The 16,046-nt window shown below is 57.1% G+C and overlaps 5 protein-coding genes across 5 annotated transcripts; 1 reads left to right on the forward strand and 4 right to left on the reverse strand.

Moving 5' to 3' along the window:
* Positions 1 to 27: 27 nt before the first annotated feature.
* Positions 28 to 2,397, reverse strand: SODALDRAFT_330178 (P-loop containing nucleoside triphosphate hydrolase protein). The gene is made up of 2 exons (XM_028611143.1): positions 1,780 to 2,397; positions 28 to 1,709 (listed from the first exon to the last, which is right to left on the reverse strand). The coding sequence occupies exons 1-2, from the start codon at positions 2,129 to 2,131 to the stop codon at positions 265 to 267; spliced, it is 1,797 nt and encodes a 598-aa protein (XP_028468266.1). The 5' UTR covers positions 2,132 to 2,397; the 3' UTR covers positions 28 to 264.
* Positions 2,398 to 2,998: 601 nt separating this feature from the next.
* Positions 2,999 to 4,003, reverse strand: SODALDRAFT_271769 (hypothetical protein; the record flags this gene model as incomplete). The annotated part of the gene is made up of 2 exons (XM_028607793.1): positions 2,999 to 3,036; positions 3,214 to 4,003. The coding sequence occupies 2 exons, from the start codon at positions 4,001 to 4,003 to the stop codon at positions 2,999 to 3,001; spliced, it is 828 nt and encodes a 275-aa protein (XP_028468267.1).
* Positions 4,004 to 4,621: 618 nt separating this feature from the next.
* SODALDRAFT_338250 (DUF1741-domain-containing protein) lies at positions 4,622 to 7,088 on the reverse strand (the record flags this gene model as incomplete). The annotated part of the gene is made up of 5 exons (XM_028612761.1): positions 4,622 to 5,663; positions 5,784 to 6,121; positions 6,184 to 6,450; positions 6,559 to 6,762; positions 7,005 to 7,088. The coding sequence occupies 5 exons, from the start codon at positions 7,086 to 7,088 to the stop codon at positions 4,622 to 4,624; spliced, it is 1,935 nt and encodes a 644-aa protein (XP_028468268.1).
* A 1,694-nt stretch (positions 7,089 to 8,782) lies between these two features.
* SODALDRAFT_271928 (hypothetical protein) lies at positions 8,783 to 11,143 on the reverse strand (the record flags this gene model as incomplete). The annotated part of the gene is made up of 2 exons (XM_028607801.1): positions 8,783 to 8,892; positions 8,932 to 11,143. Coding segments are annotated over 2 exons (2,322 nt in total), but the record flags the coding sequence as incomplete, so codon positions are not given.
* A 2,588-nt stretch (positions 11,144 to 13,731) lies between these two features.
* On the forward strand, positions 13,732 to 15,049 carry SODALDRAFT_348699 (hypothetical protein; the record flags this gene model as incomplete). The annotated part of the gene is made up of 6 exons (XM_028613383.1): positions 13,732 to 13,906; positions 14,219 to 14,254; positions 14,358 to 14,481; positions 14,557 to 14,606; positions 14,659 to 14,783; positions 14,844 to 15,049. 5 exons carry the CDS (start codon positions 13,732 to 13,734, stop codon positions 14,727 to 14,729), a joined length of 456 nt encoding a protein of 151 aa, XP_028468270.1. The 3' UTR covers positions 14,730 to 14,783; positions 14,844 to 15,049.
* Between the last annotated feature and the right edge of the window lie 997 nt (positions 15,050 to 16,046).

A 16,046-nucleotide genomic window follows, 5' to 3' on the forward strand; every position in this document is an offset into this window, starting at 1 on the left:
ATACTAACCATCCCTATCCCCATGCCCCTTTTCCCGTCGCGTTATTATGGGTTCCCACTGCATACATCCTGGATGTCTTTTTGCTCCGGGATGGTGTAATGTTCTTCTTAAATGACATGTTTTGTACAAGCGCAGGATGTATGTCCATGGCCCGACTTTTGACTCCTGTTAGTTATGCCCCGCCGCTTCGGTATATATTTCCTTTTGCTTTCCTGTTGTAGGTACGGGGGTATGTATGTATGCATCGTATCGTATCGCCACAGGTCAAGCATCCTGCATCTCCAAGTCGGGATCAACCTCGGTACCAAGGTGGCGGTCCTCGAGGAAGCGACGGCCGACCATGCCCTCGGGCAGGTACTCTTGACGGACGCGACCGTCGCGGTAGTTGGGCGGGTACTTGTAGTCGGCGCCGCAGCCCATCTCGCGGAGGAGGCGGGTCGGGGCGTTGCGGAGGTGGAGGGGCACGGGGAGGGAGGCGACGCCGGGCTCGCGCAGGGCGTCAAAGGCAGCGTTGAGGGCGCGGTAGGCGCGGGTGCTCTTGGGGGCGAGGCAGAGGGCGACGCAGGCGTGGGCGAGGGGGATGCGGGCCTCGGGCATGCCGAGCTGCTGGGTGGCGGTGTAGGCGGCGGTGGCGAGCGGGAGGAGGGACGAGTCGGCGAGGCCGACGTCCTCGGAGGCGATGACGACCATGCGGCGGGCGATGAAGAGGGGGTCCTCGCCCGACTGGAGCATGCGGGCGAGGTAGTAGAGGGCGGCGTCCGGGTCGGAGCCGCGGACGGACTTGTGGAAGGCCGAGATGGTGTCGTAGTGCTGGTCGCCGGCGCGGTCGTAGACGAGCGTCTTGGTCAGGGCGGCTTTGAGCTCGTCCTGGGTGATGCCCGGGCGGGCGGTGAGGGAGAGGGCCAGCTCGAGGAGGTTGAGGGCGGTGCGGGCATCGCCGTCGGCAAAGGCGGCCAGGTAGCGCAAGAGGGCGTCGTCGACGAGGGGGGACGGGCGGTAGTGGCCGACGGCCTCTTCGGCGGCGACGGTGCGGCGGAGGATGGCGACCAGGTCGTCCTCGTCCAGCTTGCGCAGGGTGAAGGTGCGGCAGCGGGAGAGGAGGGCGGCGCCGACCTTGAAAGACGGATTCTCGGTGGTGGCGCCGATAAGGGTGATGGTGCCGGCCTCGACAGGGCGGAGAAAGACGTCCTGCTGGGACCGCGAGAAGCGGTGGATCTCGTCGCAGAAAATGATGGTCTTGCGGCCGGTCAGGGCCAGCTCGTTGGAGGCTTCCTGGAAGAGCTTCTTGCATTCGGCCACACCTGTAGAGGTAGCGTTGAGTTCGACAAAGCGGCTGCCCACGCGACCGGCGATACACCGGGCAATGGTGGTTTTACCAGTGCCGGAGCCACCCCAGAGAATCATGGACGGCACGCGATCCGACTCGATCAAGGCGCGGAGGACGCCGTGAGGACCGACAAGTTCCTGACCATGTACGTCGTCAAGAGTCTGGGGGCGCATGCGGTCGGCTAACGGAGCGGCGCGGGCTGTCTTGGTGCGTTTCGAAGTCGGTTGTACATCTAGGGCTGCGCTACTGGCATCTCTAAGGTGTTCGTGTTCCGCTCCTGACGATTCTACGAGGTCGCGCCCTGGCCCCTGGTCGAAGGTGCGCTTTCTGGAAAGGATGGAGGAGGAGGAGGAGGAGGCGGCGGCGGTGGTGTTTGCTGTGGCTGCGAACATGTTCCCGTTAGTATCATCGTAGATCGGCACAAGGGGAGGAGGGTTGTTCGCGATGCTTACAATTCGACGGTTGGCTGTTGCTTTTCCCGGTGGCCTGGTGCCCTTGAGGATTGGTCGAGTTGGAAGTGGGAACGGTGGGGGAGACCTTGGAGACGGTCGCTTGCCTCTTGGCTGCTGGCGTCTGGAAAAAGGTCGCGGCAGACCGTTTCGGTTGCTGTGAGAAGAACATGACGCTCGGCTTATCGGAGGATCCGTTGGCTGGAGTTGAAGGGGGTGGAGGAGACGAGCTTAGGTTAGCGGCGTTGTGGGAGGTGCCAAGGACGAACTCGACGCATTTTGAGTCGAGATGGTCATTGATGCGTTGGTGAGTGACAAAGTTTCCACATATTGGACACTTGACCGACGTAGGCATGGTCAGAGGGCGAGAGGATGAGAGGGAGAGGGAGAGGGGGAGGGAGGCAGAGGCGGAGGCAGAGGCAGAGCGAGGTCACGAAAGGAGAGGAGAGGAGTGGAAGGGGGTAGAATAGGGAAGCCAAGTCAATGGTGGATAGATGGAAACAATGACAAGGCAAATGGAATTAAGCAGTCCAATGACGGGTTCTAGGTGAAAGGTGAAGGCTGAGAGATGGAGGTGGACGTGGACGTGGACGTGGACGTGGACGTGGACGTGGAGGTGGAGCTGCCGTCAAAATGGATCATGAACAATTTATTTCGATGCTCATTCTGGAGACGCGCCGATGTGGGGAGTGACGCGCTGTCACATGGGACGCGGCTTAGTCAGTGAGCCCGGATGAACTGATGATGTCATGTGTATAATTACGTAAGGCAAGAGGCTAAGCCTGCTTTATTTAGTAAGGCGCCTTCGTCGGACAAAAGGGGACAAGGTCGTTTTTATCTTTGCTTGTCCTTGTCAACTCTGGTCTTATACGGAATGGAGCACCAGAAAGAACCCAGCACAACAAACTGTATTTTGGCCAGTAAAACCGTAAAGATAGTGGAGATTCAGATATGAAGTACGCTCAAGGCATTATGTATAGCATGCTTCAGGAGCGTTGTCTCTTGTCCCCCGTCCCATCCCACCACCGTCGCTGAAGACGATGTTGAAACCCACCGCATCCGTACACTCATTCTCGAGAAAGATAAGGTATAGAACGCCGTGCCATGCTCAAGGACTTGGCTGTTGAATTGCCTCCTCGGTCTCTTCTCTGCCATCTATACACAGTTCTATTTCTGTCCCGTCTCCATCCCCATGCCCAAGCCGAGGGCGGTAATCTTGATGTTACACCATGAAAGACTCGCCGCATCCGCACTCCTCCTCTGTTGCTAGTTAGCACTGCAAACATGTCTAAATCAAGCACGAGGCAAGAAAGGATGGAAGGGAACAGGAGAGGAAGGAGAAAGGGAAGAAAAAGGGAAGAAAAAGGGAAGAAAAAGAGAAGAAGAAAAAAAGGAAAAAAAAAAGAAAGAAAGAAAAAGAAGGAAGAAAAAACTCACTGATATTGGGATTCCTAAACACAAACCGCTGACTCAGCTTATCCTCCACCCAGTCCATCTCGCTCCCAATAATACTGAACAACGCCTTGCTGTCGACAAGCACCCGGACGCCGTCCTGCTCCACCGTCTCGTCAAATAGGCCCGGCTTGTCCACCCACTCGAGGTGGTACGCCAGCCCGCTGCACCCGCGGTTGCGCACCCCGACCTTGATCAGCTTGGGCTCCGGGCCCTCCAGCATGGCGCGCAGCTGGTCCACCGCCGTCGGCGTCAGCTTCATCGCCGCCTTACGGGCGCGGAGCTTGGGCCGTTGGCGAGGCTTGGGGCCGGTTCCTGCGGTCGGTGTGGTTTTGGCGTCGGGGGGGGGGGCGGTGCTCGAGGTGGATGCGGGTGCGGGTGCGGCGGGGGGTGACGACGGTGACGAATCTGAGGGGGCTGTCGTCGTCCGTCCTGTGTCGAGAGATGTGCTCGCTTCGATACTGTTCTTTCCGTCTGTGGGATTCTGGACCCTCGGCGACGGCGACGGAGGCGAATGTAGTTCGTGGGAAGTCGTCGGCGAAGCTGATGAGTTTTCGCCCCTCGGCGGTGGTGGCGGCGTGTTGGTCGGAAGTGTGTACGACTGGTAGGTCGCAGAACCGTAGCAGCGCCGCGACACGGCTTGGACTTCATGTACTCTCACACCCGAGCCTATTGTCCTTGTCGGCCTGATCGTTCGTGTGGCTTCTGAGGTACACCTGAACATGGCGCGACCTATGGCAAGCCGCGTGGCCGAGGCCGCACGCGGGGCATTCATGGTGAAGGCTGGGGATCTGATATCGAATGTGCTTTGCGAAGATATGCTTCAAAGGGTGATGGGAGAAGCGAAGGTGCGTCGAAGAAGCGAGGATGAAGCCCAAGTTATGACGCCATGGGATGGGACGATGGTCGTTCGTTGTGCGTCGCGGTGGGTTGCCAATGGGTGTGGACGGGAGGTATATACAGGAATACTCTGCGTCGTTATAATTGTACCTGCGCGCTTGACAAGCGACTGTTTGAAAGGAAATGATGAGGACGGGAGAAAATGCGTAGGGGAGAATGTCCAGTGGTGTGTTCAAAGCGTGAGTGCTAGATAGATAGATTTCATATTCTGGTCCCACCGAAACTGCTTCCTAATCAACATCGCATCATCACGTGTTGTAGGAGTCATAGGCAAGTACCCCGAGGTACTTGGATTCGAAATCCGCTGAAACAGTCTCACCATATCACAGTTCGGTTCACGAGAATTGCTTTGTCAGCTGGAAAGATACAAGGGAGTACCTATGCGAGTTCCGGCTAACATTTAGCGAAATCTTGCCATATCAGAGCAGACCAATCACAATAGTTGGATTAGTCAAATGCCGGCTCCGGTCGGCTGTCGGGGCCTCATCATCCTCTACGGCGCGACCAAGACGCGGCCATCCGCGACCGCCACCCGCGCAACCTTCTTCAACACAGTCCGCTCATCGGCCTCGCGGTACCGTTCCCACGTATCCAGCCCTTCCTTTGCCTGGATACTGAGCGTATCGTACCCCTGTTTAATCACGTCGGCGACCTGCGCACTCGTGAGGATCCCCTTCGTCTTCGTCTTCTTGGTCGGCGTCTGCTTCTTCTCACCGCCACCACCCGGGCCACCACCCGGGCCACCGCCCGGCCCTTTCAGCATGTCCTGATAGTGCGCGCTCACGCTGATGAGCGTGTCGATGGAATTGCCCTGCCTCTTCCCCAGCCCGTAGCTCTCCTTGAACCGGACCAGCACGTCGCCGGCCTCCACCACCTTGTAGAACAAGTCGTCGTACGCCGCCGGCGAGGGCAGGAAGGCCTCGCCCGAGGAGAGCGCCAGCGCGAGGAGGTTCGCGACGTGGTCGAGCAGGACCTCGATCTGCAGGAGGAGCCGCAGGTCCGACGCGTACGTGGTCAGGAAGCGGACGAGCGCGAGGAGCGCGCGGAAGAAGTCGGCCCAGTGGTACGGCAGCCGCGTGCGCGACCGCGCGAGGTACGACGTCACCCGCAGCATGATGCCGACGCAGAGCGTGTAGAGGCCCACGTCGAGCCGGCGCCGCAGGTTGTGCGAGATGCCGTCCACCATGGCGTCCAGCACCGCCGTCGCCATCACGCGCTCCCCCCGGACGAGAGGGAGGTGCGGCGACCTCTGGCGGCAGAGCCGCACGGCCGTCTTGGATTCTTCGCCGCATATCCTCTTGCAGAGGACCGGGTCCTCGACGAGGAGGCGGATGACGGTGAGATTGAGGGTGGCGTAGTGCGCCGTTCGGGGAGACAGGTAGGCGTGTTGGAGAAGGTACGAGGTCAGAGAGAGGTAGCTGGCCAGCGGCTGCTCCTCTCCCTTCTCGGCTAACGTGACCAGGTTGAAGCAAAAGAGCTTGTTGGCATGCGTAAAGTCGTAGGTGGCCAACAACACCGATGCTTCTTCGCCGGGTCTACCCACCGCGGGGGTCAGCAACAGAGTTCTCTCTCCTATATAAATAGAGGAACTGAAAATGGGGAAAGCGGGGACGTGAGGGAGGGAGGGGTTTCGAAAGGAGGGCTGGCTGGCTCACAGCTTAGCAAACATCTGCTTCTGCGTCTCCTCATCATACACAGGCTTCTTCTCGGGTTTCGGACCCCGCGCCACGATGCCAAGGCCGATCATATGTAGCGTGTTGCTCAGTGTCCAGCCTTCGGGCAAGTCATCGAGCACGTCGACGTAGTCCAAGGCCAATTTCTGGCATGTATACCCGACACTGCTGATGATCTTTCGAATAATGGGTTCGTTGACAAAGTCGTTGAGCCGCTGTTGGTAGGGGTTCTGGAACTCGAACTTGTTGTAGTTGGCCAGCAGGCCAAGGAGGGCGAAAGTCTGGATGGTCTGCGCAGGCGATTCCGAGTCTTGGATGAACTGGAACGATGTTAGAGGGGATAGTTTGTGCCGAAACCACAAAACCTCCTCATACCTCATACCTTCATAACGGCAGGGAACAAGTCCCGCTGGACGAAATATGTGAGCAAGCTGGTCTGGTAGGCCCCCGCGGCGACGGCCAAAACAACCTCGACGGCCTTTTGGCGCCGCTCCAAGGTCCTCCCGCCGCGTATGATGGAGTCCAGCGCCGCGACAAACTCGGTAAAGATGGTGTCGATGAGGTCGATGCCGGCCAGGACGGAAATGACTTCGGAACTCGGATGCGCATACTTCTTCGCCAGCACGGAGGCCAGGAACACACTTAATGTCTACAGGAGATCCTTCCCCCCTCCCGGTTTTTTTCTGTCAGTCCTACAAGTTCCAACAACCAAACCGTTGGCGGCAGAAAAGGCGGAAGAGAACGCAAGCTCACTCACATCAAGTGCATGCAGGCAAGCGACGCCCTGGTCGGCCTTGATGGTATCGACGGCGCGCAAGAAAAGCTCCCTCGTCCGGTCCTCGAGCGCGAGCACCTGGCCCGGCATTAAGCCCTCCAACAGATTCTTGAGCGTGCCGCGGTCGGGACGCAGGAGGAAGAACTCGCGCCAGAATCCCTCGGATCGTTCGTCTTCATGTTCGTCCTGGTGGGGGTGGGGGTGGGGGTGGGGGGTTTCTTGGTTTTAGTCGAGGATCCGAATGAATGCGTTCTACCGCTGGTTCAAAGGTCGGGTATCAGGGAGGGAGCTGGCGGGGAACCGAATCGGGAGAGACAAAGGACAAGGACAAGGACATTGGGACCAGCCGTACCTTTACGGAGCCTCCTCGTCAGCACTCTCATATGCTGTACTGGGGAAATAATGAGGGAAGGGGAGAGCGCTCGCACCTTGAAGAGTGATTCGTAGAGCACCACAATCTTGGGCTGGAACACCTCGGGCTGAGGCTGTCGCGTCAGCGGAGAAGCCTCCATTCCGCGTCCTGGAAGGGGGAAGAGATCAAAGACAGTATGCGGGTATGAATTCAAGATTTCAGTCAAAAAAGAAAAGAAGATAAAAAAGGTGTCACTTCTCCCAAGAGTGTGTGAAAGAGGAACATATGGAAAGAAAGGAAATCCGATCGAGGCTTGGAGCTGAGCTGAGCTGACGGACGGTACGTGTATTACGAAGTACAGGGCGTGTCTCGGCGCTTGACATCTGATTCCTCCGATTACGTACCTTACAGAGTACTACGAGGGCCACGTGTTTCGGGGTCAAAGTAGCGGGTACATTATAACGATAAGATAAGGAGAGGGGCAGGTGAAGAGTACCTAAGGTACGGTAGTGTACTTAGCTTAGTGTAAGGTACGGTAGTGTACTTAGTGTACTAACAATTCAGTACTCTCACTCCGGGACCATGGGATTCTGTCAACATTCGCGGCGCTTCAGTACCTCATTAACTACGAAGAACGAAGAACGAAGAACGAAAATACCAAAGAAGGCCTCGTACAACCCGTACCGACTTGAAGAAGAGTCGACATCGGTTTATCGTGAGCATGTATATACGACATTTTATTTATATAGGTACCCACCCATTGCCTCAGTAGAATCAAGTCCTCGAGTTCTATGCGCCATTGCAAGCAAGGGTTCATGCTTTCAAAGAGGTGGCAGACTCGCCATTACAATAGATCTATAACTACTCCGTAGCCACTAGGACATTACAGCGGTCCTGTCGATAACAAGAGAAAGACCGAAGAAAGAAGATGGAAAAGAAAAGAAAAGACATGCATCCCTGCTTGCTTATGCCACCCACGTATACACGTACATACAGCCAGCGCGATGACAAGGCAAACCAGACCGGTAACACCCTCGCAATGCTAAAAGATGTGAGAACGCCTCGCCAGTCCAGTCGTAATCGCAGCTAAATTAGATACCCAGGCGAGACCTGAAGTATATGGAATAAAGAGGTGTTGTGAACCCATTGGCAAGCGGCTGGTTGGGTGGGTTGAGAGAAAAAGGGGGCGACAGGAAAGTCCGCCATGTAAAGCCGCATTGCCGCCTCGCGTTCCGTCTTGAAGGTCCAGAGCCGTTGTTCCGCCGCTCCTCATGGCATGACGCTCTGTCGCCACCGCTCAATCGAATCCACCTGCCGCGGCTGCCCCGCCTGCCCAGGCTGCCGCGGCATCATGGGCATCGGCATCGGCATCGTCTGCATGTTCATGTTCATGTTCATCCCCATGTTCATCGGCACGCCGCCCATCCCACCCTGCGGGCCCACCATCCTTATCCCCATATTCGGGTTGGCGTGCATGTTCATGCCCATGTTCATGCCCATGTTGCCGCCTGGATATCCCGCGCTGAGCCCGCCATGCACCGCCGGCTGAGCCACGCCGTTCATGCTCATGCCCCCAAGGCCGCCGCCCGATCCATCGTTATACATACCGCCCCGGAACCCCCCCGCCTGGGTCCCCGTCGACGCCAGATGAAGCGCCTGCGGCATCTGAGACCGCAACGCCGCCATCCGCGCATCCTGCTCCCGGAGCCGCGCCTGTTCCTCCGCCCGTTTCCGCTGCTCGTCTTGCCCCGTCAGCGTCGTCGGCATCGCATCGCGCACCGGGTGCGCCGACAGCATGTTGGCCAGGCTGAGCCTCTTCGAAACCCGGCCCGCGTTCCCGGTGAGCGCCTTCATGCTCATCTCCCGCTCCCTCGCCTCGCGCTCGGCCTGGAGCCTCTTGCGTCGCTGTCCTAGCGTCTCCTCCTCTTCCTCCTCGCCGCCCGCTCTTGCCGGGGGCGCCGCCGCTTTTGCTTCGTCGCCCTTGTTATTCCCCTTTGCCACACCAACGCTCTCCGCCTTCTCGTCGTCCAAGTCGCCAAACTGGCTGAGCAGCTCCGCCGAGAACGTCCCGCTCACCGGCCTGGCGCGAGGGAGGTTATGGTGCTCTGCCTCGTCCTTCTCTTTCAGCCTGCGCATGCGCTCGCCGAGCGTCTCGCCCTCGATCTCGGGCTCGGGCTCGACGACCTCCTCCGGTTGCGGGGACTGCGACTGCCCCCCTGCCGCTCCTCCGAGGCGGGAAGGCGACATCCGATGCGCGCTCATGGCCGTCGTCGGGTTCAACGTCATCACACTCCGCCGGTTCGCGAGCGTCAGTGCTTCTTTGCCCTGTAGCCTCGCACGCCGCGCGCTGAGCGGCTCGTTCTCCTCGAGTTCCCGCCGCTCCAACAGACCGATCGGCCGGTTGAGCTCGGCCACCACGGCCGCAATGTCGTTGTTCCCCGCCGCCCTGGCCGCATAGAGAATGCCCAGGGGGACGTCCTCGTCTGACGATTCCGCCTCCCCGGCCTGCCCGTCGGGACCTTCCCACGCGAGGTTGACGCGCCGGGATTTGCGGCTCCTGCGTTGTGCTTCGGCCACCGCGTCCATCTCCAGAAGCGTCGAGTGCATGGCGCCAGCTGCCGCGAGCTGCCGGTTGCGCGTGCGCATCTTCTGCTCCTGCTTGCGGATCTGGAGTTCCGCCAACAACGTTGTCGGCGGGCCTTGGAACTCCTCTTCCTCCTCTTCCGGGCTGGCGTCTTGCCGGCCCTCTTTCTGACCTCTCTCTCCCACCGGTTCGCCATTCTGACTCGCCGAAAGAGTTTGCCGTTCGGGATCGTCGCTACTTTCCTTACCCCGACCACTCCTCACCGACCAGCCCGTGATACTCTCCTTGCGACTATGGGAGCTATCCCTGTCAGATTTGCCAAACGGGAAAAGAGATGTCCGCTTCTTTGCGGAACCAGGTGGCTTCTGTTGTTCTTTTTGTTCCGATGACGACGCGGCCAAAGGCAAAGTAGAACTCCGCATTTTGTCTCGCTTCTCACGCCCGTAGACCTCTTTCCCGAGTTTTCCCGCGAAGCTATGGTCGAGAAAGGCGTCCACGGGCGCATTCGCCGACGCATCGAGGATACTGTCGAGCACATGCATGGCTGAGCCGTCTTTCGCCTCCGTCTCCACCGACGTAGAGGGGAGATCAAAGAAAGCGCTGGCACGAAGTGCGGGGGGCAGATTCCGAGGGAGCTTGGACCGGCGGTTGTCTCCCCCGATCAGACCAGGACTGTGGTGACCGGGCTGATGAGGCTGCGCGAAGGGATCGTGCTGACCATCCGCCAAGGGCGCTGCGTGCTGCTGCTGCTGCTGCTGTTCCTGGTGTGCCTCACGGGCCTGACCCAAGGAAGCCATGCGGGCAACGGCAGACTGTCCCTCCGACGGCTCGGGCGGAAACAAAGAAGAGAATCCCTCCGCAGACTGAACAGGGTCAGGAAGCCACACGGTGGATTCCTTGCCATGTGTCGGACGGACATCCTGGGGCATATATTGCGACTGGTCGAGACCAGGATGTCCCATTGCTTGGAGGACCTTGGAGTGTCGCGTATTCCGCACGGCCGTCTTGGGCTTCCGGGACAGCTTCGGCGGCAGATTGAGCATGGCTGGGACACGGGCCGGGTAATATAGCATGTGCTGACCGGTCTCCTCGTCATAATACGACTGTCGCCTGGGCATGTTGTGTCGGCTGGATAGGGGAATTTGTGGCTCGGACAAGGCCGGCTCGGGCATGCCGGGCATGCCGGGCATGTCCAGATCTGGTGCGCAGTGCACGCCATCGAAATCGCTAAATGCGTTGTTTGCGTCGAATGTGGTCACTGAGCGTCGCGAAGGCGGACGGTAAGGGTCTTCGGCGTACGGCACGCCATGGGCCTGAGCCTGGGCCTGGGCCTGGGCGTATCCAGACTCTCGGCCTAGGTCTTCCGAGTCTTCCGACAGTCGGTCGAGGGAGCCCCCGTCCAGCATAGTATGGAAAGCATCGGTGGTCGGGACGGGATGCGCCGTCCTACCGTTCTGCGTCGTCTCAGTCCCTGTGTCGTCCTGCCTCTCCTCGTGCCAGGGTAAACGATCTGCTTCGTCCAACGCCTCCCGTGTCAAGGCAGTGGGCTCCGACTCGGCGATCTCGGCCAAAGACGGCTTCGCGGACCGGACGCTGCGAGTGGAGCTCTTGCCCGGACCTTGTCGGGACATGAAGTTCTCCACGTCAAAGTCCGGCCGGCCTGTCGAGTTCTTAGACCCGGACCGCAGCCGACTTGTGAGGGAGTGGTTGGGCGACATGACGTATCCGGCAGGGGAGTAACCGCCGTGCCGGGCCGCGCTGTTGACCTCGACGATATTGCTTGCCGAAGAGATATGGCCGACGAGTGTCGGGTTGCCAGTGTTGGCTGGAAAGGAGGATTCGTCGTCGGGAAGGGAAGCAGCAGCGTTTGCTTTTGCTTTTGCTTTTGCGTTTGTGTTTGCGTTGACGGCGGCAGCTAGTTTGGAGGATCGGCGGCTATCGCTCCTCTTCAGCTCGCAATGTAAATCTCGAATGGCGTCCTCGATGGAACTGGTCATGGAAAGCCGTTCGGCGGTCTTCTCCAGGGCGGCGATGTTGCCGACGTAAGCGCCCGACCGGGTGTTAAGATCGGGAACGGGATGGCAGACGGTCAACTTGGCGCTATCTGAAGTAGTGCGTACGATGGGTTGTGGGCAATACACCGGAATCGAGGAGGCGTCGGCTGTTGCGGGGACAGACGCCGATGGCAATATGGACGACTGATGTAGCGACTCTTGAATTTGTTCGATCAGGCTCGTGGGCGAAGATGGGGCATCGGTGTTTCTGGCGGAACCGGTGACTCCTGTGGCTGCGCGAGATTCGGACGAATTATGATTATCGGCGGGATCGGCTCGTTGAGGTCCAGTATGATCGCCGGGCCTTCGACCACGACCCCTGGAAGGCTGCAGGAAAGGCAGGGGAGTCGATCCAGGTTGGCCCGTGGCACGCGAAATGAACTCGGTAATTTCGGCACCGTCGTCCACCAACTGCTTCTCTCCCTTTTCCATGTTCTGTCGGGTCTCTGTAATCGTTGTCGGAGTGGATGACGATGTGGACGTAGACGTGCTCGCAGATGCGAAGGTAGACGACAGGGCAACGACAGCAGGACGCTGCAGGGTAGCAGCAGCTCCAACGGATGATTTTTCCGGCCCAGTATGGTCCACGTCCCGTGTCGCTACCACGGATAGTCCACCGTCCTCCCTTGGTTGTACGTGTTGTTCGTTTGGTGGTGCGATTTCGTGTCTTGGGGGGCTCGGTTGGTTATCAGGACGTGCATTTGCATTTACATCTGCATCGGCGGTGGTGATTTCGTCGTAGAAAAAATGGCTGCCGTCGACGGACAAGGACAGAGGTGTGTAGATGGCAGGGGAGAGAGAACTTGAAAGGACGGTGAAGGGACTTGGGTTGGTCGAGTTGTCGGATGACGTGGGCGAGGCTACCGCTAGGTCTCTCGTGTTGTCGGCGCCGGTGCTCTTATCTGATGGGCTCGCCGAGATGCCAATGAGCGAGTGTTGAGAGACCACCATGGCGATGGTGGGAAGAGAGCGATGACCGGGATGACTGCGATAGAAGCGGCGACCCTGCCAAAATAAAATGAAAATAAAATAAAATAAAATAAAAATAAAAAGACTGGGCTTTCTCTCGTTCCTCAAACTGTGCACAGCGGAAATTCACCGCGGGTATCCTTTCTTTCGAAGCTCGAAGTCAATGTGAAGGTGTTCAAACACGCAGAAGAAGACAAAAAAGAAGAAGAAGAAACAGATGCAGCCAAAATCGGGCCCTGGGTTGCAAGTCTCGTATTTGGAAACGCCCCAGTCAGCCAGAGCGGGACGGGGCGTTTGGCCAGGGGGCGTGCTCGTGTTCTTTCGTCGGTCCGGCCCAGTCGATGGCGAAGGTGAGGTGATGGCGATGGCAGAAACGGGCGTCAGGAGAATCGATAACCATAGGCAGCCAACGCTATGGATCGTATCGTATGCAGCGCTTTAGGTTGAAAGGGATCTCGTGGATGATCAAAAGAAGAAAGACGCCTTAACGAAGATCGGCTGTCTCCCAGATCGAGTGCAGATAAATTGCAGATCGTGGGGCAGCCGCAAGATAATGCAGCGGATATGGTGCAGGTGGGAAACCTCAAGAATTAGAGGTGATTGAATTGATTAAGAGGAAGACAAAGAGGTCGATCCTGCCTTTTCTGCCACACTCGCGATGGCAGTCGATGGAGTTGCGAGAAAGACGGTTCGAGGTCAATCATGGGATTTGGGCGTCGGGAGTTCTACGGAGTACCAACGAATGCGCGTGTACCCATTTTGGTGGGGAGGACAAGGCTCGGTACTTGGTCGGTGTACTACCTTATGTACGGACTAACTGTTCGTACATAATTACGTTGTAAGGTAAGGTGCCTTAGGTAATAAGGTAAGGTACGCGAGATACTCTACGGAGTACGGAGTAATTTTAACCATCTACGTTATTAAAAGTCCCCCTCCTCTCTACGGAACGTACTCGGTCGGTACCACGTACACTCTACCGTATTTGATCTTCCTTAAGCTGCTCACAAACTACCTAATGAATGCACTGTTATGATTACCTAGCGAACCGTCTCTGCGACAAGTACGGAGTAAATACACTACACCTTCGTACAGGCCGACCGTTGCGAAATCCCCTGGCTGGGCAGGACGTGCAGTTTGTCGTGTGCCACGGCCTCGTTGGGAGGGACGGCCCTTGTCTTGACACGACACGAGATAAAATGGACAACAACATTGAACCCGCCCAACCGCTGTGTTCAACTCCCAATACGTCGTCGTCGTGGACGAAGAACGAAGCTGCTGTCACTGCTTCGTCGGTGTGCATAAACGAATACCTGAAATGGGTCCCTTCGTACTACATAACGCCCTTTCTGTCTCCTCCTTGCCGGCCAAAAGGTACGTATTTCGCTGCGTAGAAGTGACTTGGTCTCTTATGTCTGCATCTTGCACCTACACTAGATCCGTCCAGTCATTGGCGTTCTGAGTCCCTATTTCCAAAAGCACTGCTATTATTGGCCTCTTATTGGCCTATTATTGACACGACAGGGGATGTTTCCCCCCACTCCCGCTCGGGGTCCCACCTGTCTCACCCACTGGCCTGCGGTCTAGACCGCCCTCTGCCCTGTTGATTATTCCACGTACCCGCTCGGGGAATGTCCCGTACCTAATACAACGTCGTACCACGATGTAATTACGGCGCATTCTCAGGATATTTCACGAACACCTATGCGTATTCCGTACAAAGTAAGTACTCTTCCGTAGTCGTCGGCCTTCCGCTAATAACCTGGCTCCAGAGAAAGAGAACCGAATGGGAAAGCATCCCCGCCAGTATCTTCCCAACGTCCAGTTATTGATCTGCACCCGGAGACCGGCCCCATACACCGGAGACGAGAAGCCACGCGGCAAGCCATCCTCGGCCGGGTACACGGAGATCAACCGCCGTCAACATGTTGCGCTTTTACGGATACTCCGTATGTACGGAGTATTGCGTTCATACCAGGTAGATACCAAAAGAAGCGAACTTGAACATTGATGCATCTCGCCAGGATGCGGCGGAAAGTGGTATTTCTAAACTATGTCAACCGTCGGATCCGGGGTAAGATGCATCTTGTGCAAACACTGGGACCAAGTCAACTGACCCGTGTCAGCGAGGGACGATGCTCTGGATGGTCGGTCTCTGTCGTCTTGTTACAGGAATGACACATATTTCAGTGAATGACGAGTCGCTGGCTGATGGATTCAAGCCGTCTGCGTATCTCCGAAAGCCTCTTTGGTAATAGTGTCCCTATGTTGTGCAGAACGCAGAGATTGATAATTCGCCGACGAGCTACAGTCTACACCAACGCGAGTCTTAGCTCGCAGGTGGTCACGACTCACAAAGACCCAGGGGCAACGATTGCTCGTCAAAACAGAACGATATCCGCGTCCTTCCTCCTCCTTCCTCTCTCGCATCTTGCACTTTGAATCAATGATCTTCGAACATCCCTACGACGACAGGACTGTTGACTTGGAAAGTGAAGAGCTCTATAAGCTCTCCGGAGTGGTGATCAAGCTGCCCGTACCACGCGGTCCACGCCTCATAGGCATTGTCCCAAACCATAAAGAAACACGTGGTCTTATTCTATATAGCTTATCGAGCTTATCTAGTTGGTAGAGGAACGAGGGCCGAATACCCTCTCTACACCATGAGCAACCTGGTATTAGCGGGTTCTATTGAGCTAGCTAGTCGTCGCCGGTGCTCTATGAAGGCCTCGATATCATCCACTCTGCTTTTTGACACCAGCCAATACCCAAGCCCACGGCGCCGGGATGATGTTAATGACAGCACGTCCGTACTTTATCGGCGGGGAAACCACACTCAACAAGGTAATACTTGGGATTCATGGGCAGTGCGTAGGCAGTCCGAACCGAGTTTGCCTACCGTGCAGATGCGAAACGTAAAGAGGGGGGGGGGAGGGGGGGGGGGTTGGTTGTTTACTGAAAAAAGGGTACTACTGGTTCTTTCTGAGAGTACGTTTCGAAAAATCGTTCATCTGAAGTTCGACGGTGGAGATGTGTAGTCTCAAAGTTCGCACCGGCGATTCGCCACGATCCATCACCGGGGGATCCGATGCTTTGCCGGATCAGGGGTAATGGTATGAAAATGGGATACCTGAAAGATCGATGCCTGGCCTGGATATCAGATTCTGGGCGACCATTCTGGGTGTATAAACATGATTCAGTGGAATGTCATGCTGGCAGACTCTGCTATGAATTCTCTACGCGATATCGTGATGACCAGTAATATGGCCGATTCGTATTTGATGTTCTCCCTGTCGCGATCCTGGCATATGTATTGTTGTGCGTCTTGGATCTCCCCATAGATGCCAGGCAAGTTGAATGAAGCGAGTCATGAGCACGAGTCCATGAGGCATATGTGCTCACCAACGGGGGAGCTATTGTGAGACATTTGGGAAACGGAAGAGTCAGAAGCCAGTTCAGATTCTGCGGCCAGAGGGGCAGGGAAAAGGAATGATTCCTACAGAGTACTCGATAA

The sequence above is a fragment of the Sodiomyces alkalinus genome (assembly GCF_003711515.1).
Source record: "Sodiomyces alkalinus F11 unplaced genomic scaffold SODALscaffold_2, whole genome shotgun sequence".
Classification (NCBI taxonomy): Eukaryota; Fungi; Ascomycota; class Sordariomycetes; order Glomerellales; family Plectosphaerellaceae; genus Sodiomyces; species Sodiomyces alkalinus.